A 22,306-nucleotide genomic window follows, 5' to 3' on the forward strand; every position below is an offset into this window, starting at 1 on the left:
CTTTAGTCAACTTCATATCTACACTTCTAAGCATATGTAAATTACAGTAATACTCAAGCTATGGTCCAAAATTAATACAAGGTGAAAATTTGACATGTGAATACACAAAATGCCAACATTCAATATTGAATGTTGGTTTTCAAACTCTTTAAAATTGATTCACAGCTAAAAGTAATTTTACACTGCAGTTCTGTGAAGACTAACTTATGCGTATCCATGTAAACTGAAGCAAGAGTGAACACTAGCCTTTGCTGTGTATACCCTGATTGCTAGCTACTAAATTGGCTCCTTAGTTTACTGCTGAACCTAGAATGAGAGTTTTAAATTATCTATGGAAAAATCTAATGGCACAGTAAATTGTAATAAATGTATACATACTTTGATTGTTTCAGAACCCAACATTGTCTTTGAGGGCCATGAAGGAGAATCAGAAGAATGCTGAAAAAGAAAAGGACAAAAGAAAGGGGAAGAACAAGCCTATGAGGTATCGTGGCAGGACAGAGGGAAATGAAGAAAAGCAAAGCAAAGGTTTGAATAGCACATTCTACTCTACAGCATTACCATAGACAAGGAGTCCTGCAAGACCTTATCAATGGTAGCACAGAGCTCTTCAGTTTGCTTCCTGAGCTGTGCAGGGAAACACAACTGGAAGAATCGAAACCAGGAACGGGATTAGCAATGAATTTGGGGATTGCATATCAAAGCAGGGTACGCTGAAGTCATTACCTCTACTGGTAGGTCTAACACGCTGGCCTTGGAGTTGCTTTCAGTCCTGGCTGGTTCATCTAGTGCCTAGTGATAAATGAAACAGTTCTCAAATGAGGTTTCTCATTATTTACAATGTTGTAGTGATATCTTTACAATGAATCCCTGGAAATAAATCTTTATATCTAAGGAAAAAAGAAATTGTGGAATCATTTATGAAGATATTCTCAGACATGAAGACACATTTCACATCTGTTCACCTTCTTTTCTGAAACCAGTGTCTCTAATATATGATGTAGTAATAATAAAGGCAGAAGGTCTTTAATTTTTAGCCCTACTCTATATTTTCTATTTCACTTTTACTCAATTTTTAAGTTATAACTAATTAATTATGGCTTGTTTCTTATGCATCTTTGAAAAAGATAAAGTTTAAGTTGATGCTAGTTAATGACAATATCTACAAAACCTTGGAGTTGTTGCTATGGATTTATATTTTGCTTTCACTATGGATAGAATTATTCCGTTTCTTTGAATGTCTAGAAAATTTGAACTAAAGGCAATGGTGTATGTAAAAAGACTCATGATTCTATTATAATTTCATAAATACTATTTTCATTTAGTTTAGTTTTTACGATTTTACATGATGCATGCTATGAGGAGGTCAAAAAACTAATTTTCTCCTACAATGAATATGCCAATGGGTTCTTATTCAAATTGATGGTCATTATAACAGGCACTTTTGTCTTCTGGGTTATCTCATCTGCCCTTTCTTTAGTCTTTGGCTTTAAACTCTGCCTCACTGATACTAAGTAGCAGCCAAAGTCTCTATACAGCTATGTTATACTAAGGTTGTCATAAGTGGTACCTAGAGTTTATGGAGCAGCGCTTAGGGTTTTTCTTTGTGAAGACTTCATCACTTTCCCATGGCCCTTGAATTCCAGTTTCTATGTGAACTCAAATACTTTTCTCAACAATATCAACAAAGTTTTATATTGTTGCTAAGTTTTAGCTATTTCACAGTGAGTAAAACATGGTCTACCCAGCAGAGAAAGAGGAACACTCCTCCACTCTTGGTGGGGTTGTAAGCTGGTACAACCACTCTAGAAATCAGTCTGGCAGTTCCTCAGAAAATTGGGCGTAATCCTACCTGAAGACCCAATAATTCCACTTCTGGGCATATACCCCAGAGATGCTCCAACATACAATAAGGACACATGCACCACAATGTTCATAATGTGTATAATAGGCAGAAGATGAAAAGAACCCAGATGTCCTTCAGTAGATAAATGGATACAAAACTTGTGGTATATTTACACAATGGAATACTACTCAGCTATTAGAAACAATGACTTTATGAAATTTCTAGGAAAATGGATGCATCTAGAGAATATCATCCTGAGTGAGGTAACCCAGTCACAAAAGAACAGACATAATATGCAGTCACTGATAATTAAATACTAGCCCCAGAAATCTCTGAATACCTCAGAAACAACTCACAAGTCATATGAAGTTCAAGAAAAACAAAGGCCAAACCGTGAAAGCCTCAGTCCTTCTTAGGAAAAAAAATAAGTGTATAGCACCCTCTCAGAGTGTGGTACACCTAAACCTTAGATCATTAATAATCCAAAAGCTAAGAATATAGCCTTGTGGAAATTTTTGTTATTCAAAAATCATTATGTTTAATCTATACACACCAAGAAAACTCTGACTGTTTTCATATTATGTTCTGTTCTACATGTACTTTATGCTTATGGTAACTAGTAAGATTTCAATGCATACTATCAAACCTCTGAAAGAATTAAGCACTGACAAAAATATATTCATATGGTGTTATGCCAAAATTCTTTTTAAACTCTGTACATGTATCTCTCTTTTTTAAATAAAGTTCTAAGAAAAAATAGATTTAAAAAATGGTCTATCTAGAAAGAAAATAAAACCAACAAGCAAACCAAGAATAATTTTTTTCTTCTGAATATTGCTCCACTGTGATTTCTTTCTACCTATTCTATGAACTTCACACCATCCTCTGCTTTTGTGATGGAGGAGTCTCATATATTTTAGACTGACTTCTAACTTCTATGTAACAAAAGACAACACTGAACTGCTGGTCTTCCTGTTTAAATTCCCAAGTGCTAGAATTATGAACATAGGGCCCCATAATTCCCAGTTTATCTGCTGCTAGAGATTAAGCCCAGGGCTCTGTGCAAGCCAGGCTAGGCCTGTATCCACTGAGAGATATCTACAGCAAGAAGCATCTCCCTGAGTTTATTTGTGATCTGCAAAAAAAAAAAAAAAAAAAAGCCCCAATTTTTTAGAAGACTGCCCCTGCTTTTTTAGAAGCTACATGAAACAAGTTAATTTAATATTTTAAACTCACAAATATTTTAACACTGAGATTTTGTGAATTCAAATTTCAAACTCACTCAAAAATAGGACTCTAGCTAAAGGTTAATTTTTTTCCTACCCAAAGCAAATATCATTGTCATTTACCTTTGCAAATATGTTTTCTCATCCATCCTGTCCTGGAGAATTCAGTGATTAAAAAATTCTCAGTTTTGTAACAGTGATTGCAAATTCTGTCTGGCTTTCTCAGTCCAGTCTTTCTCTACTTTGCCTGGTTGTGAATGTTTTTGGAAATTGAGTTCAGTGCCTTCAGAATAGCATCAGAATACAAATAAACACTGAATACAACTTGGAGATTCTTCCACATATTGTTGTCAGACTTTTTCTTAGGTTGAAACACATTGCCAGTGTTTAATTTAAAATTTCTTAAGGAAGTGGTTATTTCATAACCTTCTAACTATGTCTACATATTTTATTACTACATTGAGAATTTAATGAAATTATTTTAATCATGTTCACTCTTCGTTTACCACCTTATTCCAGATACATCCCCTCCTCTACTCAGACCCCTTTGTGTCATTGCTTTTCTACTACTGGGGGAAATTTATGCTGCTCAGATATATTTAGATGTGCAGCCTTCCACTGAAGCATGGTCATGGTCAACTTATTAGGGGGCTACACTGTTAGATAAAATTGACCTTCTTTCTTTCACAACTGAAAATTACCAACAGCTCATCACATAACAGTAAGATACTTCTCTTTCTATGCTAGCAATTGATCTGCTTGAGCTTCTGATGGTTTTGTGCATTTTGTTTCTACTGCTGTTTATGTGAACAGCTATCCTACTGTCTCCAAAAGGATATGCTTCCTTGTACTCATCTACAGCCTCTGGCTCTTACATTTTTCTTACCCTCTTTCCCAGTAATGCACGAATCTTAAAATGAGGAAGGAAGGAAGGAAGAAAGAAATAAAGAAAGAAAGAAAGAAAGAAAGAAAGAAAGAAAGAAAGAAAGAAAGAAAGAAAGAAAGAAAGGCACTTCTTGGCATCAGCAATAGTGCTTGGGTTTAGTGTCTGCATATGGAGTGGTTCACCTGGTGAGGCAATCTCTGAATGATCTTTTTCTTCAATCCCTGCTCCTCTATTTGACCTTGTATTTCTTCTCAGGAGTGTTTTGTTCTCCCTTCTAAGAAGAACTGAGGCATTTTACATTCTGGCCTTCTTTCTTTTTGAGACTCATACGATCTGTGAATGGTTTCTTGGATATTCAGAGCTTTGGGGGGCTAGTATCTGCTTATCAGTTAGTGTACACCATGTGAGTTCTTTTGTGACTGGGTTAACTCACTCAGGATGATAATGTCTGGTTCCAACCATTTGCCTATAAATTTCATAAAGTCATTGTTTCTAATAGCTGAGTAGTACTCCATTGTGTATATGTACCACAATTTCTGTATCCATTTCTCTGTTGAAGGCCATCTGGATTCTTTCCAGCTTCCGGTTATTGTAAATAAGGCTGCTATGAATATGGTGAAGCATGTGTCCTTGTTATATGTTGGAAAACTTTTGGGTATATGCCCAAAAAATACCACTGTATTGCTGGGTTTTCAGGTAGTACTATGTCCACTGATTTCCAGAGTGGTTGTACCAGCTTCCATCACACCAACAATGGAGAATTGTTCCTTTTTCTCCACATACTTGCCAGCATCTGGTGTCACTTGAGTTTTGATCTTATGAATATTATATCATGTTTTTTTTTTTCCACCTGGACCCGCAAAGAACCTGGTGCACAGGCCTGGTGAGGTTGTGCCCTGAGTACCCAGAGTGCAGAGAGTGCTTGGCAGTGCTTGTGGAAAAGTTTTCTGTCAGGCCCACAGTAAGGGCCAGGTCTCTGTCAGAGGGAATCAGAATCTGCCCAGAAAGGCAGTGCTTGAAGATCAGCTCCACAGGAGCTTTTGCACATTGACCAGAGGTAAGCCTGACACATAGGCCCAGGAGGGTACACCGGGAGTTCTCAGAGAGCAAAGAGGGCTATGCTCTTTTCTTCCAGTAAAAGCATCTGGAGATTGATCTCACCTCCAGACAGTGATTTTATCCATGTACTATGCCTTGCTTCTCTCTGCATCAGAAGGAATCGGGATGTTTGTGAGCCCTGGCTTATTCAATTCTTCTTGAAGTTAAATTGTTTCCAATTCCCTCGAATATTTTCTCATAAAGGAAAAATATTATGTCATTCTCATTTTATGAGACTATAAATACATTTTAGCAACTAATGATAAAAGTACTATAAAAAAGAATCCAAACTCATTACCTCTTGCTCAGGATTTCAATGAGTATGTCTGCTCTTATTGCTGGGAATTAATCAGAACAAGTCTGGGAGAGATTGGATCAAGTCTGAGCTCCAGTTTAATCACACATCGTAGTAGAACTACTCTGGGAGGGTTTATGAAGCTTCTCTGAACACCGAATTCTTTCCTGATTTGTGAAGATGATAAAAATATGTATCACACTTTTGAGTTCTCAAGACAGAAGCTCTCACAACTGCACTGTCCAGTTGCTAAATTTCACCAAGACTAAAATAACTTCCCTCCTAGCAGAAGACCTTCTGTAATTATTCAGTAAAAGTACAATCAATGCGTAGCTGCTCGAATTCTCATGCTCATATTATCACCCCCAAAACCTGTTTGCAGTGTCCAGCAAGTAAGACACTGGGGGACCTTGCCCCCGGTTGGTTTTGATTGGTAAATAAAGTTGCTGGTGGCCAATGGCTGAACAGGAAGGTAGAAGCAGGACTTTTAGATTTTCCAGATAAGTAATGGAGAAAGGAGCAGGAAGAGAAAGAGCCACTGTGCTGGGAAAGAAAAGAGAGAGCAGGCCTGTGATGTGCAAAAGACAGAGAGCATAGCTGTCCTGTAGATGTCAGGGATTGTGGCCCAAGAGCAATGCACATTTGGATCTCCAGCAGCAAAGATGGAATACAGAATATTAAGTGACCAACTCAGGCATAGGGGGAGGGGTGGATCAGCAGTGTGGAGGTTAGGAAGTGGCCCAGCCATTGAGCTGTTTAAGACATAAAAGTACAAAGGTTGGGTGTTAGTGTTTTCTTTGGGGCAGGTGGCAAGAAATGCATGCCACCAAAAGGATCAATTTCAGTAGCATTATTTGGTTACTGCTACTTAATAAGACAGATTCTACAGATCATTCACCATGATCAAGTAGTCGTCATCCCAGCGATGCAAGGATGGTTCAACATACAAAAATCCATCAATGTAAGCTACTATATAAACAAACTCAAAGAAAAAATAAACCACATGATCATCTCTTTAGATGCTGAAAAAGCATTTGACAAAATTCAATACCCCTTCATGCTAAAAGTCTTGGAAAGGTCAGGAACTCAAGGTTCATACTTAAGCATACTAAAATCAATATATAGCAAATCAGTAGCCAACATCAAACTAAATGGTGGGAAACTTGAAGCAATCCCACTAAAATCAGGGAGTAGACAAGGCTGCACATGGAAGCTTTTCCAAAACAGACCACACCCTGGGACTACAAACAAGTGAAGGCTATATTTTCCCTAGTTTCTTTCTCAGCATGTTTGTCCTTTGAGTAGAGGAAGGCTACTGATTTGTTTGAGTTAATTTTATATCCAGCCACTTTGATGAAGCTCAACACCAAAAACAGAAAAAGACACAACAACAACAGGAACAACAACAAAAAGCTACAGGCCAATATCTCTGCTGAACATAGGTTTAAAAATACTCAAAAAACATTTAAAACTCAAATACAGATACATATCAAAAAAAAAATGTATCCACGATGATCAAGTTGCCTTTATACCTGAGATGCACAGATGATTCAACATATGCAAATCAATAAATAAGATAAACTATTTAATATACAGACCTAAAGACAGAAAACTCACAGGATCCTGTCAATAAGTGCAGAAAAAGCTTTTGGCAAAATCCAATCTGCTTTTTGTGACAAATATCTGAAGAGTGGGACTAGCAGGAACATGTCTCAATATAGTGAAAGCTGTATGCAAGAAACCCACAGCCATTATCATCAAAATGGAGAAAAATCTGAAGGAATTTTATTGGAATTATAAAAAAGACAGGGGTGTTCACTAACCCCACCTCTTTCCATTATTGTGCTCGAATCACAAATGGAAAATGGAGCTTCCTAGACCTGAAAGACTTCTGAGGAGCTGAAGAAACTCATCAATATATCAAGTGATGAAGCAATCCATAGACTGGGAGAGAATTTTTTGCCAGTTTCACATCTGACAAGTAATTCCAAGAATACCAAAAAAAGCGGTAAGCATAAATTATCTCAAAGTATTTCCAGCATCCCTAGCAATTAGGGAATTACACATCCAAACATGTTTGAGATGTTTGTCTTACTCTGTTGTGAAGATGAACGAAACAGTGCCATGCTAAAGAGGATATATGGGAAAGAGCACATTGCCATTTCCTGTTCAGAGGAGTGCTACCTGTTCCAGCCACTCTGAAAATCAATGTCAGGAATTCTTAAAAAGTTCAAGACAAATTTACATATTACCAAACTGTAACACTCCTTGGCATTTGCCCAAAGGGCTCACCATTTCACCCCACAGATACTAGCTCATCCTTGGTGGTCATTGCTGCTCCAAATGTCTTTCAACTGATGAACAGGTAATGGAAATGTGGTATATTTACACAATGGAATATTATTAGGCTATGAAGAAAGACAAAATTATGAAAATTTCAGGTAAGTGAGTGAACTAAAGTGACGATCTTAGTGAGTGAGATGACATAAACGCCGAATGACAAGGGCCGCCTTTCTCTGCCACCTTAGGGTCCTAGCTCCACATCTTCAGATGTGAGTGTATAATCCGGAGCAACTGCAGAAACCCAGAAAGTGACAAGAGACTATTTCCCAGGTATGAAAGTGAAACAGCCACTAAGAGCAGACTAGAAGGTTTAAGTGATCCAAGCATGTGAAATGTGAAGAACAGGGTGTCTGCGATTAATAATAAGGGGACAACCAAAGAAGAAAGGAGGAGGGTAAAATGGCAGTGAGGACATCTGAAAACTTACAAGGAATCACACCATTCACTATCTACAGACCAATAGTGGTAATACACAAAAGCTGGTGTGTACATATACATGTTTAAATTCATTTCTGCCATCTGGGCTAACAATCCTTCCCCCAGGAACCATACACTATCAAACAAATATCCAAACACCACAGATGATGATCCCGCGTTTGAGTTGCTGCTTAGGATTGTCCAAGAGACTCCTATAACATTATAGTGCATTGGTACTACTGCCTTTGTTTGTCTCCCACAGATGAAAGGAAAGTCTCTACTGCCTAGTGTACCATGCATTTTGGACACAGGGGTCAGAAACCTGAGCTGGATCTAATCTGGAAGTCTCCTTCCAGAAGACTAGCATTTATTATACCATAAGGGACAAGGAAAGCTACCAAAGAAGGGAAGCAATCAACCCAGCTGTGACCCCTATGAACCACAGCAATGTTCAATAGGTAGCAATAACTTTAAGGGTATAGTAGTAGCATGTATAGCTTAGTAGTAAAAAACAGGTCTTTAATTTGATTGAAGGCCAAGTAAACAATAGGAAATGCATGCTTGGTACTAAAATCTTGCCAACTATCCATAAATAGTAAAGTTTTATATTTTATAGTTTTCAAAAGAAAACCGATGACTATCATTTTACTGAGCATGCATAAGCCCTACCTGCATTCCACATATCTATCCTTACACCAAAGATCACCTCTTACCTCTCACCCCTCACCCTTCACCCCTCACCCCTCACCCCGCACCTTTCACCTCTCAAGGAAAATTGCCTTTGCAACAGACACAGCATTACAGAAAACCACAGCTTTACAAATTCCAGTTCCAACTGACACAGCTGTCACACAACTCCTATACCTTAAGGCTCAGCGATCTTTACAGAAGAGAAGGCTAGAAGGACCATGAGAGTTTTCTGTGAGACTGCTAGAAATGTCAGAGGAGTTACACCTGTGGCATTTAACTAACATGGCTGCTTAATCAAAATCCAAACAAGGATGATACCAAAAGGCATACAAACATGAAAACAGGAAATCTCAAGAGGCCTCAACCTTAAAAGAATTACAAACACCAAATGGTTCTTCTTGACAACATATACACACTAGTGACATTAAATGAACTGAGTATTGTGTGTGTGTGTGTGTGTGTGTGAGTGTGTGTGGTGTGTGTGTGTGAGAGAGAGAGAGAGAGAGTGAGAGAGAGAGTTAGTGTGTGGGTGTGTGTGTGGGGTGTGTGTGTGTGGGTGGGTGTGAGTGTGCATGGGGTGTGTGTATGTGAGTGTGTGTGTGAATGGGTGTGTGTGAATGGGTGTGTGTGTATGTGTGTGAGTGTGTGTGTATGAGTGTGTGGGGGTGGGGGTGTGTGAGTGTGTGTGGGTGTGTGAGTGTGTGTGGATGTGTGAGTATGTGTGTGTATGTGTGAGTGTGTGTGGGTGTGTGGGTATGTGTAGGTGTGTGGGTGTGTGGGTGTGTGAGTGTGTTGTGGAGGTGTAAAAATACTGAAAACAACAAGTACATAAGTCACAAGCACTGTAAACGAATGCATGTCTGAAAGCACCTGAGTATAACCAGTTAGTGCAGATTTGAGTCTCGGACATCTCTTCATTAATTTAAGAAAAGGGGATATTAGGGATATTAGTTGATGTCTCTGTAGTGTAGGTCATGTCCCAAATTAAAAACTAGATTGTTTTTGAACCACAGAAAATTTAAAAACATTCACTCAAGATATGTAATCAGATTATAGTTAGAAACCCATGGTTTAAAATATTAAACAGACAAGATAAACTGATTTGCTAACAGAATAAACTAAATCTCTACCTTACTCTTTTTTCTTTTTGTCTGACTACTTTTATACGATGGTTTTCATTGTGCTCTTCAGCTATCTTGTATCCTTCTGCTATGGGAAAATAAACCAAGTCTGTATCAGGTAGCATATGTATTGGTATTCCATGCTCACATATGACAGAGAAAAATGATTACTAATTGGAACCTAAACTAAAGAAGCTGAAGTTAACTCACTAAAAAGGGCCTTACAATAATTTTTCCTATTAAGCCACGGTGAAAAATAAAATTAAGGTAAAAATGTTTTCTTCATAAATGTTCATAAGAAAAAGAAAGCTTAAATGGAATATGGTATAAATTTAATGGTCTTTCATTAATTTATGTATTTATTCACTTTATATCCTGATTGCGGCCCCTCCTTCTTTCTCTCCTCCTACCCTCAAAAACCCATCCCCCAATTATTTCCTCCCTTTCTCTTCAATAAAAGGAGAAACTCTCCCTTGGGTACCACCTTTCCCTGAGATATCAAGTAGCAGTTGGACTAAACACATCTCCTCCCACTGAGGCTAGACCAGGCAGTCAGGCTTGGGGAAGGAGATACAATGGCAGGGTCTGAGATAGCCAATTGTTAGGGGACCCACATGAAGATCAACTGATACAGACAAGACAAACCTTATGTTACCTTCAAACAAAGTATGTCCTTTTAAAAATTATATGTTTGTCTAGAAGTAAGAGAGCTGAAGCCAATCCCATAATTTACTGATAGCTTAACATCTCATTACAAAGGACAGATGAGTTCTAACTTGCTGAAAATCTTGTTTTTAAAAATAGCTTTATTTTTAAAAAGTAATTCTATTTGCCAACTATACACTGTTCCAGGCACAGAAACATACTGCGCATGTAATGTGTCTTGAGAGAGGCTTAACTGCTGAGCCATGTAAGACTTGAGTTCTATATGGAAGTTCTATTGCCAAGGCAATCCTTAGCATAGCTTCTTAAAAAGTACGGTAAGGAGATCAACCTTTCAGTTGTGTTCTCTATGATAGTAAGGAATTAAAACAAACTTCCATGATTAAGAATATTCCATATATAAATACTATATATGTGTATATACAGTTTTTCTATATGAATATAAAATATTTTAATCGAAATTATTCTATACAGAGGACAATTTTCAACCCAGAAGTCACAGGTTGCCAAATAAAAAGATGGCAGCTGTGGAATTCCTTCCTTTGAGTTTTTGGAGTAGTGCTAAAGACCATCAAACAATGAAAGTCATTTTGTTGCCCTTGGTCACTATGATGGTTTGAATAGAAATGGCCCCAAAGACTCATATGTCTCAATGCCTGGTTCACAGGGAAAAGCACTATTAGGACCTGTGGCCTTGTTGGAGTAGGTGTGGTCTTGTTGAAAGAAGTGTGTCACTGTGGGGGCAGGCTTTGAAGTCTCCTATGTTCTACACCTAGTGTAGCTCGCGGTCTTCTTCTGCTACCTGCAAATCAAGATATAAAACCCTCACCTCCTTCTCCACAATCATGCCTACAGGCATGCTGCATACTTCTTGTCATGATAAAAATTAACTAAACCTCTGAAACTGTAAGCCAGACACAATTAAATGTTTTTCTTTACGAGAGTTGTGACAGTCCTTGGTCTTTTCACAGCAATAGAAACCTGAAGACAGTCACCCTCCAGTACATGAAGGTAAGATCCTATTGCTAACAATATTATCCACTTTGGTCATGGGACATAAAAAAGTAGGTATTGATAAAAGACGCTTGATAATTTTCAAAGTACTATATAATTTTCAAAGTAGTAGCTCTTTAGGCTGCTAGAGAGCGGCAGATTATTAACAGTCTTTCCCAGCTCTGAAGTCTATGAGCTATAATAACTAATGCCTAATGGCATACCAAAATATCCTCAAGAGACAATAGTGATATGACTATTATTAGGATAGCCAATCACTTTCTGATTGGATTTGAGGCCCATTCCATGGGAGGAAATAGATACTTGATACTATAAAATTTGGCCTAGACCCAACTTGTTACTACTATTCTGCTAAATATACATAGTGCCAAATTGTCCTCTAAATGTGTCTTTATCCCCATAGATTAGTGTTGCTCTCAGAACTTATTAGAGAAGTTTGGTTGTGCAGTGAATAGAGATTTACACAGAAACTTACTACTTGTCAAAGAGAATAAATTTCTGTAGGATGCTCCACCAAAATGGGACAGCTATAGTAGGCATCCTCTCACTGAGGACCAGGGATCAAGGCAGAGGTAGGGGAGGTCAGGAAGGACCACAAGAAATAGTGTCTTCTGGACATGAAGAGATTCCTGAATGAACAACATTTGTGTTATCAAGCCCAAGACCTTCAGAAGGTCAAGGCAGGTAGTATTTCAGAGGGAGAAAAGCAGCCTATGAACCCCACTGTGGTGTTGAGAGTTGATTGCTGCTTTAAGAAAATGAGTCATTTTTTTTTAGGATTAAGCCCCTGGTAGGTTGGCCTTGCTTCGTTGAATGCAAACGGGCATAAGACCATGCCAGAAGCATGTGAACAACAAAATTTAGGGGAAGAGGGGATGTGAGTCTGGAAGACATTAGAGCAGTGGTTCTCAACCTTCCTAATGCTGTGACCCTTTAATACAGTTCCTCATGCTTTGGTGATCACCAACATAAAATTATTGTCTTTACTACTCTATAACTGTAGTAATGCTATTGTTATGAATCATAATATAAATATTTTTTGGAGATAGAGGTTTTCCAAAGGAGTTGTGACCAATGAGTTGAGAACTATTGACTTAAAAGAAGTAGCAGAGATGAATATGGGTCAAAATATATTGTATTAAAATTTAAAAATATATTCAATATATTCTAGGAGCTAGAACAGAGGTTTTCAACCTTCCTAATGCTGCAGCACTTTAATGTATTTTCTCAAGTTGTGATGACACACAACCATAAAATTATTTCATTGCAAATTCATAACTGTAATTTTGTTACTATTAGGAATTATAATATAAATACCTGATATGCAATATATCTGATATGCAACTATCAAAGGGGGTCATGACCAGTCATTGTGAACCACTGAGGTAGACAACTAGCTCAGTGGTTAACAGCATTGACTGTTGCTTCATAGGACCAGGGGATTTAATTTCCTGAACACACATGGCTTACAACCATCTGCAACTCCAGCTTCAGCAGACCTAATTCTTTGTCCTGGAATTAGGCACACATATGATACACAAATATGCATGTGAATGGAGCACACAGACTTTTTTTTAACTCCAAATTACTGATTCTTTCCAAAATAAATGAGTTTCTAAATGTTAAGTATTTAATATTCTCACTTAATTCAGAAGTAAATCCCTTTGACTCCAATAACATGATGAATTATGCTATATGAACAGTTGAGTTCAAAGGACTAAGCTATCAGATTTACTTCTGAAAAACTACAACACTGAAAATAGCAGTACAGTGTCATTTTAAAAGGTTATCAGAAATGAGCATGACTTTACATTAAAAAGTTTCTTGTAGTGAGGCTATAGCTTAATGATCGATACTTGTCTAGCATGGATGAGGCTCTGATTCAGTCCCCAGTGTCACTGAACGGAAAGAAAGACACAAAGGAAGAGGCAAAATAGGAAAGAAAAATAGGTAGAAAAGGAGAAATAAGGCTTTTAATATTTAAAAGTAATTTTCATATTTGGAACATGCGATAAGAAAAATTAATAGAAATGTGTAAAATTACAAATTCCCTGCTCTTTTTTTTTTTTTTTTTTTTTTTTTTTTCTGCTGTTGAAAGATGTGGTCATTTTGCATTTCTATATGTCTTGGCTGGCCCTATCTCTGAGAGAGACAATGCTGGAGAAAGGCTCAGAGGAAGCCAGGTCATTCTTTTCATTCATTGTCAAGGTTCTTTTATTTCAAAGCTATCAAGTCCCTTGCAGGTGAAAATTAGAAGATGGCCAGTGAGTGTTATAGAGGGTACACTGTGAATACTTTGTTGCTGATCCTGGGGGATGCTTTTGATGAAGGGAAGAAGATGCTGCCCTTCATTCATATGAAGCATAAACTCTGATACTTTAATCCTATTGTTACTTTTATCAAAGTATGAAAGTCAAGAAAAAAACTAGGGACCAACACTTAAGAAGTCATTGGTATCTTTCAAAAATTTATATGTTGAATTATACAAATTATTGGAAAATAAAATCATTCTCATTTCATTCATGGCTTTTGAGGAGGCCAAATATCTATCTATGGTCTAGAACAATTCAACTTGGCCAAATGACTACAGCAGTGTTTGTTTATAAAATAATCTAGTCTTTGTTAGAGAAGCATTATTTTAAATCATAAATCATGACATTTATATCCCATCATTTCAAAATATCCAAAATAAGATGTTAATTTTAATTATCCAGAACAAGATATTAATTTTCTTACATAATAGTGTATTTAAAATAAACAAAACAAAATCTGTCACATATGAACTGCAGAAATTGCATCAATATCTCTCACACACTTTTGTGAAATAGGTTTGTGATAGAACTAGAAGTTAAATTAATTTGTTTCATCTTTAATATACAATGGATTATAGTTCCTATTAAATAGTTCATTTGTTGAAAAGGAAACTAGAAAGTTAGGGGTTTTAAAATAAATATAAATTGAAGCCATATCTCAAAGACTTCCAGATAGTATTAACTATCATTTTTCTGCATAGAAAGTTAACATAGTAGAATGCAGCACCTCATACTCCCAGGGACTATATATCAGAGGAGACAGCAGGCTGTGTGTCTTCTTTGCCTCGCTGCCTGGAAAAATCTCTCTCACATCTCTGAAGGTAGATGCTTGTGCTCAGATTTCAGAGATAGCCACCTGAAACTGGCAGGTGGTCTATGTCCCTAAACACTATCATGATCACTCTCGATAGGAAGAAAATGGGTCTTCCCATTCACTCTGATACTTCAATTCTACCTTAACTTTTATCAGGGTATAAAAGGTAGAAAGTTGAGAAAGGAGCTAGAAACTGACACTCAGCTGTTTCTCCGGCAGACGGCCATGTAGATCAATGCAGAACTAAGACTTTAGACCACCACAAACACAGGCTACCAGAAATGTTACCCATTTAATGTTGACCTTATGCTACTAAATATTGCCCACACAGTTTCTACTTTTTATCTATCAGACAAAGGCTTCAATTTCTACATCATTATGAGAGAATAAGGGTGGAGATTCATAAGCTTGTTATCAAAATTCCATCTGGAAGACAACCAGTTAACATTTGACAAATGACTGTGACAGTATTTGAAGTACTATCATTAGCCATGTTTAAAAAACGTTTAACTATAACTGTTAAATATCCTAAATAAATCATCATAAAATAACATATGAAGTCTACAATTTCCCATGCTTGGTGAACAATTTCACTTTAATTCTGATGTGAATTCTTCATGTGATTTTACTTACACATATGTAATTAACTTATTAAAATATAGATCATCCTATAATTTTATAACTGGCAATGTTTAAAAGCAAAGTAAAACTACATAGATCTATATGAAAGCTATTTTGTCATTAGGAGTTATCGCCGATCTTCATGCTAATCAGAAGGAAGAAGGATAGGACCAGTAGTTGACAGGCATGGATGAAGAGATTCCACTGGTGGTAGAATCTGCATTGCTACAGTAGATATTCAAGTATTATAGCTGGGTATGCTCATAACATGGTCATGTAAGCTGATAGTAATCAAATAGTGATCAGTAATGAACAAGGTAGCCAGCTGTGCATATATTCCCATTACATTCCATTGACTTTGGTTTATGCAAACAGAGATAGAAACTCTTAAACATAACAGATTTTAAATTTCCATACAAGGGGAATCCTTTGAAGTCTGATTCAATTATCCAAGTCTGCTAGAGAGTGGGCAAGACATCACAGAGATCATACTTAACCCCTAGTGATCACAAGGATGTCAGCCATTATGCTAACCAAGATGCTCTTCTCATACTATCCTAAACTAGGAACACATTTAATTTAAGTAAAATAACTAGAGAACATACATATTCTCAGGAGAAGTTTTATGCATTTAACAAAACTGAATACTAGAAACACAACTGTCACTCTGCTTTGAAAACCACACTGACCTTCTGTTCCAAGAGCAATGTGTTTGTAGGTATTGCTGCAAAAGCCTTGTAGCTTGACTTGGTCTTGTATTGCTAGAATGGATAACCAGAAAGCAAGAATGAAGATGAAAAGGGAGAAGAATAAGGCATAACTGTAGGCAGCTCTATCAAGTTAAATGATGCATTATTAGATGAAGAAAGGGGTTATTTTCTACAACATATTTAAGACAAAGAAAAATTAGTCTATCATGTTAATCTTTGATTAGATTAATAGGTCAATAAACACCAAAATAAGACATTAGCCTACAGATTCTAAACAACATTTCTACAGCATTATATATAAATATCTTTCTAACTATATTTTGTCAGAGAAATAGAATTCTCTACATAGGTTAAGAGTTCTGTTTGATTCTCAGGAAAATATTTTTCTTTTTATATGGCCATTAGTAGTAAATATGTCATCATTTAATTGAGCTGTTGATACATATTTGTATCATTCACAAAAACAAAGGTTATAAAACACAAAATTTGACAGCAGTGTCAGTTTGGCTTAATGGAATTTTTAGTCAAGGTCTCTTTATATAGCCTAAGATAGGCTTGACCTCCATATGTAGCTCAAGCTGGCCTGAAATCCATGCTCTTCCTGCCTTCCCTGCCTAAGGAAATCTGCTGGATAGCTGGATACCTAGCTAACAGAACTTTCTAACACCACAATTTGTCCAATACCTGAGTAATATCAGAAATTTAATACCATAGTGGAAATGGGGACCAATCTCTTGATCCTAATCTTATATTTTTATACTGTAAGTACTTTTGCTTTCTAATCAGAAGTGTTAACAAAGAAAATTTAACAAATTCTATATTCTAAGTCAAACAGAACTGTGTGGGTTTTTTGGAAAAGCTGGAGCTTAATGAAGCTGTAGAAATTGTAAAAAAATAAACCTTAATATCAGAAGCCCAGATTTTGTTTTATTATAGTCTTGAGTTGATTATTTAAAATTCAAGACTCTTATTATACCAAATTTCATACCTGAGGCAGCTTCCCAGTGGCTCATAGTCAGCAGAGACATGGCATAGCACTCCAAGCTGCCTCAGTTTCTTGCAAAGCAACCAATTTTTTAACAAGTAAAAACATTAAGGGAAGTAGAATAGTAGAATGTGTGTGTGTGTGTGTGTGTGTGTGTGTGTGTGTGTGTGTGTGTGTGTGTGTGTGTGTGTGTTTACAGAGAGCTAGAAGACTGAAATGAGTAAATTAAATGAGAAGAGAATGGAGGAAAGGGGTAAGGAGGAGAATATAAGATAGAAAATTAACTAATAATAAGGGCCATTTGGGGACAATATGTAAACATAGTATTAGAGAGACCTATGCACAAACACACACACACACACACACTCATACACACACACACGCACACACACATATATATACAATATATATATATATATATATATATATATATATATATATATATATATATATATGATAAAAAATATCTGAGTGAAGTAAGCAAATAATGGGGAAGACAATGCCCAAGCTAAACATTATTCATCACCAAATAAAGCTTCTTATGCCAGGAATGAGTTAAGTCTAGTTGAGTAATTGGCCAAAGGGGCCCAATGGGAAGCCCCAAATGTCAGGGATATTGGTTTCTCTTCTCAGACAGTTGATGCCATCCTACTGCTGATGGCAACACTTACATATCTCCTTGAACATACAAAAGTTGGGCTACTGCATAACTAGAGACTTAATTTATACTGACTTACTGGGTGCATTCTTAAAAATTATTTATTATTTATAACTACACTGTGGCTATTTTCAGACACACCAGAAGAGAGAATCAGATCTCATTGCAGATGGTTGTCAGCCACCATGTGGTTGCTGGGATTTGAATCTCTGGTAGAGCAATCAGTGCTCTTAACCACTGAGCCCTAGTGTGTATTTTTTTTTTTGATACCCCACTTTAAGCTCCAGATGGACCATGCTACCAGTCCTCACCCAGATTCCCTTAAATCCACAGATTAAAAACAACACACACCCAGACACATAGCACAAATGAGCACACGTGCATACCTAAGCACTCGCACGCGTGCACACACACACACACACACACACACACACACACACACACCAGTTAATGTTAAAATGTCTTTGCTAACTCAGTGACTGAGCAATCTTAAACCCCCCTTGCCATTCCAGGTATAACTGGATAGATTGGCCATTGGCCCCTCCAACTGAAAACTCACATAGGTGGTTGGCTTTATCTCCTGCTGCTGTTGTCTCTTTCTACTTCCCCATTCTACCGATTCTTCCTGCATCTTCACATACAACTCTAAGTGTCCTGCCCCATCCTCAGTCATTAGTGGACGGTATCTTTACGAATCAATCAAGAACCAATTGAGGAATAGGACCTTAGCATCAGAATCACTCTTTACACTGACTAGAATAGAAAAGTAACCATCAATCAGCTACAGACCCTATGATCTACAGTGGTGACCTGCCTGCAAGATACACTGCTACAATAGTGACATAAACATTGTCTGAGTGGCCAATCACTTGTTGATTTAGTTTAAGGACATGTCCAAGAGATGAAGCCCATCTCTAACACTTTGCAGATGATCACACTTCTCAGATGACCACACATATTAGACTGGTTTGCAATGGGCCTAAAGGAAAACCGGATGTTATGGCTCTGCTTAAAATGCATTACAGTAAAATGACTCCTCTTTATGTTCTGCTTGTAGCTTAGATGAAAGCTAACACGGAGATGCATAGCTGAACAATGTGCAGGGAACTAGATATTTTAGAACACACAGTCCCAAAAGGAACGTGTTCATCAAGTCTGTCTTCTTAAGGTTCAGGAAGCTATATGGAAGAGGGTGTGAAAAAAATTAAGAGGCTAAACGGACAGGTGACACCAAGAAAACAGCATGCTCCAGACACAACAGAATATATTAATATACATATGAACTCACAGAGCATGTAGCAACATACCCAGAGCCTGCATGGGTTCAAGTGAGACAAGATTACAAGGCAGAGAGGGGAAAGTAAATATAAGATGATACCAACACTAACAAAGAAACTATCTGCCACTGAGACCTGCTAACAAAGTGTTTTCTTTTTACTCTAATGAACTCTCACTGTGTATTCTAAATACACACACATTAAAGTAAGTTCTATGGCCAACACAAAACAAACTCAGTGTTATTTTTGGAGACAATTTGCCTCAAGTATCTTTGTTTAGGCTTTTTTTTTTTTTTTTTTTTTTTTTTTTTTTGTCTTATTGGTCGTTTCTTGTACTGTGATTTCCAACTGTAGTTTTTATGGGATTTGTTTCTTTGGGGTTTTTCGGTTGGCTGGTCAGTCGGTCAGTTGGTCAGCTGGTTGGTTGGTTGGTTGGTTGGTTGGTTGGTTGGTTGGTTGTCTGTTTGCCTGCTTGGTATTTTTAGAGCGAAAGCAAGAGAAAGGGTGTACAGTTGTGTGAGTAGGAAAGTGAAGAGTTACAAGATGCAAAAAGTATGATCAGAGTATATTTTGGACAATTTTTTGATTTAAAAACTTGAGTTTTATAGATGTAATTAAAATAAACTTGCTTAAACGTATACAATGATGCTGAGTCTAGCACATCTATTTTCCTAAGATGGAGCTGTGGAGAATGAGGGCTTCAGGAACAGGCCTATAAGAACAGCAATGTATACCTAAAGGCCAAAATTATTCTTTCTTCTTGATGTTTTCATTCTTCTCTTTCTGTTTGTTACATTAGCAACCCAAGGCCAGGATGTCAGAACTCCACTGTGGCCTGTCAATCACAACCCCATGTCAATCATAACCCCTGTCAATCACAACCCCCACTTACACATACTCATATGCATATAAATGCACTTATTTAATTGCACACAAGTTCATGTCCATTTACACCTACACCCATATTTTCATATAAAAGTAAAAACATACTCAACAAAACACACACAAAGATTTCTGAATATGAACACTTCTCATTCAGGGAATAGACTCTGGCTATTTATCTGCTACTTTTTTTTCTCCAAACGCCTTTACTCTCTAAAAAGCAGCAGCTCTGTGATCTTTTTAAGCCTCCAGTTCTCCTGGGTTCTGTACTCCCAACTCCTTCATGTGAGAGAGTCCTGGAGGATACCTGAGGTAAGTTCCAGTCCTAGCACCTACATTGATCCTGCAATGCTGCCACCTCTAGAAAATGACGTATCTGGGTAAAATTTTAGAATAAAATGCAATTTCTTTATGAACAATCGTGGAAATTGCATACATTTACAAAACCCAGAATACTAAAGACTCATCTGGAAAATCTAAGATCAAATGATATATCCTAGACATTTTATCTAATTTCATATTAGGGATTTTTTTCTTATCTTAATCTGTATAGATAAGAGTTTTAATATTTTTATGAGCCATTATTGTTAGATGTTTTATCTTTACCATTGTTTAAAACAGACATCAAAAATGGAAAGCTCTTACTACTGGGTTCTCTCAGTATAATTGACACTGGAATACCTGTAAATCTTACTGTATGTAGAACTCAACTAATGGATTCAATTAATAGTTACCTATTGAATAGCTACTCTGTGACATACGGTACTTCTCTCAAACAAGTCCTTTTTCAAAATTTTCAATCTGAAAAATTAGGTTTTTTGACAGAAAAGATCCTTATTGAATTCAGGATCTTCAATCTTGAGTTTTCTTGATATTGTTAGATTTTAACATAAAGATCTTTGTTCTAATGTGACACTTATTTCTTCCCAGCATTCCAATGTTTCTAGGTAATACGCAAAGCTCATTGGTATAAATCTGAAATGTTTGGTATGAATCTAAAATTCCCAAAGAAGGTAATAGCAGATAACTTGAATTACACACAGTGGTGTTAAAAAAAAATACCATGAGTAGGGTCAGAAAGATGGCCGGTGCCTGCAGTTCCTCCACAGAATCTCATCATATAACTCAACAACATATAAAAATAAACCAGGTTATATGTCTTGAGGACTAGATATAGAGTTCTACTTTCAGAAGCAGAACCTCTCTTTAGCAGCAACATGAGGTCCTTGATGTAAATGCTCATTATAAAAATGACCAGCTTCATTTTTTATTATTTTTTATTGAATATTCTCTGCAATTATATTTCATATTTTATCCCTTTCCCCAATCACATTTCCACTCCCCCTCCCATTGTCTCCATAAAGGTGCTCCCTCTCCCAACCACCCTCTTCCACCCTAACAATTAGGCTTTCCCCTAAACTGGGAAAACAAGCCTTCCTGGACTAAAGTCCTCTCCTCTAGTTGATGCCAAAAAATGCTATTCTCTGTTGCATATGCATCTGGGGCCATGGGTCTCTCTGTAAAAAACTCATTGGTTGGTGTTTTAGTCCCTGGAAGCTGTGGTGAGTTTGGTTAGTTAATAACTTTGGTCTTCCCATGGGGTTGCAGACCCTTTCAGCTGCTTCAATTCTTTCTTTAGCTCCTTCATGGGGGTCCTTGTGTTCAGTCTGATGGTTAGTTGCAAGCATCCGCCTCTGTATAAGTATGGCTCTGGCAGATCCTCTGAAGAGGCATCCATATCAGGTTCCTGCCAGGAAGCACTACTCGGCATCAGCAATAGTGTTTGGGTTTAGTGGCTGCATATGGGATGAATGTCCAAGTGAGGCAGTCTCTAAATGTTCTTTTCTCCAATCCCTGCTCATATATTTGTTTCTTATTTTCTCCTATGAGCATTTTGTTCACCATCCTAAGAAGGGCTGAGGTATCCAACTTCTGATCATCCTTCTTTTTGAGCCTCATGTGTTCTGTGAATTGTTTGTTGGGTATTCTGAGCTTTTTGACTAGTACCCACTTATCAGTGAGTACAAACCATGTCACATCTTTTGTGACAGGGTCACCTCACTCAGGATGATAGCTTCAAGTTCTATGCACTTGCCTAGGAATTTCATGAAGCTATTGTTTTTAATAGCTAACTAATACTCCATTGTGTATATGTAACACAATTTCTGTATTCATTCCTCTGTTGAAGGACATCTGGGTACTTTTCAACTTCTGGCTATTATAAATAAGTCTGCTATGAACATGATGGAATATGTGTCCTTTTTAGATGTTGGAGCTACTTTTGGGTATATGCTCAGGAGTGGAATAGCTGGGTCCTTAGGTAGTACTGTGTCCACTTTTCTGAGGAACTGTCAGACTGAGTTCCAGAGTGGTTTTACCAGTTTACAATCCCACCAACAGCGGAGGAGTTTGTATCTTAGGCATTCTTACTGGTATGAGGTTGAATCT

The 22,306-nt window shown here is 37.2% G+C and overlaps 1 protein-coding gene across 31 annotated transcripts in view; it reads right to left on the reverse strand.

Moving 5' to 3' along the window:
- MLIP (muscular LMNA interacting protein) overlaps positions 1–22,306 on the reverse strand; it is a 254,915-nt gene that overhangs the window by 93,147 nt on the left and 139,462 nt on the right. For 18 of the 31 annotated variants that reach the window (XM_080934382.1, XM_080934393.1, XM_080934374.1 and 15 more), the window contains 4 exons: positions 16,036–16,107; positions 727–792; positions 562–645; positions 379–438 (listed from right to left, as the gene is read on the reverse strand). The exons of 6 other annotated variants lie outside the window; for them this stretch is intronic. In XM_080934382.1, coding sequence (XP_080790508.1) covers positions 379–438; positions 562–645; positions 727–792; positions 16,036–16,107 — 282 coding nt within the window. The remainder of the gene's footprint in view (positions 1–378; positions 439–561; positions 646–726; positions 793–16,035; positions 16,108–22,306) is intronic. 7 more of the 31 variants (XM_080934387.1, XM_080934365.1, XM_080934390.1 and 4 more) reach the window with 3 other exon arrangements.

Source organism: Micromys minutus (genome assembly GCF_963924665.1).
Source record: "Micromys minutus genome assembly, chromosome: 21".
Lineage (NCBI taxonomy): Eukaryota > Metazoa > Chordata > Mammalia > Rodentia > Muridae > Micromys > Micromys minutus.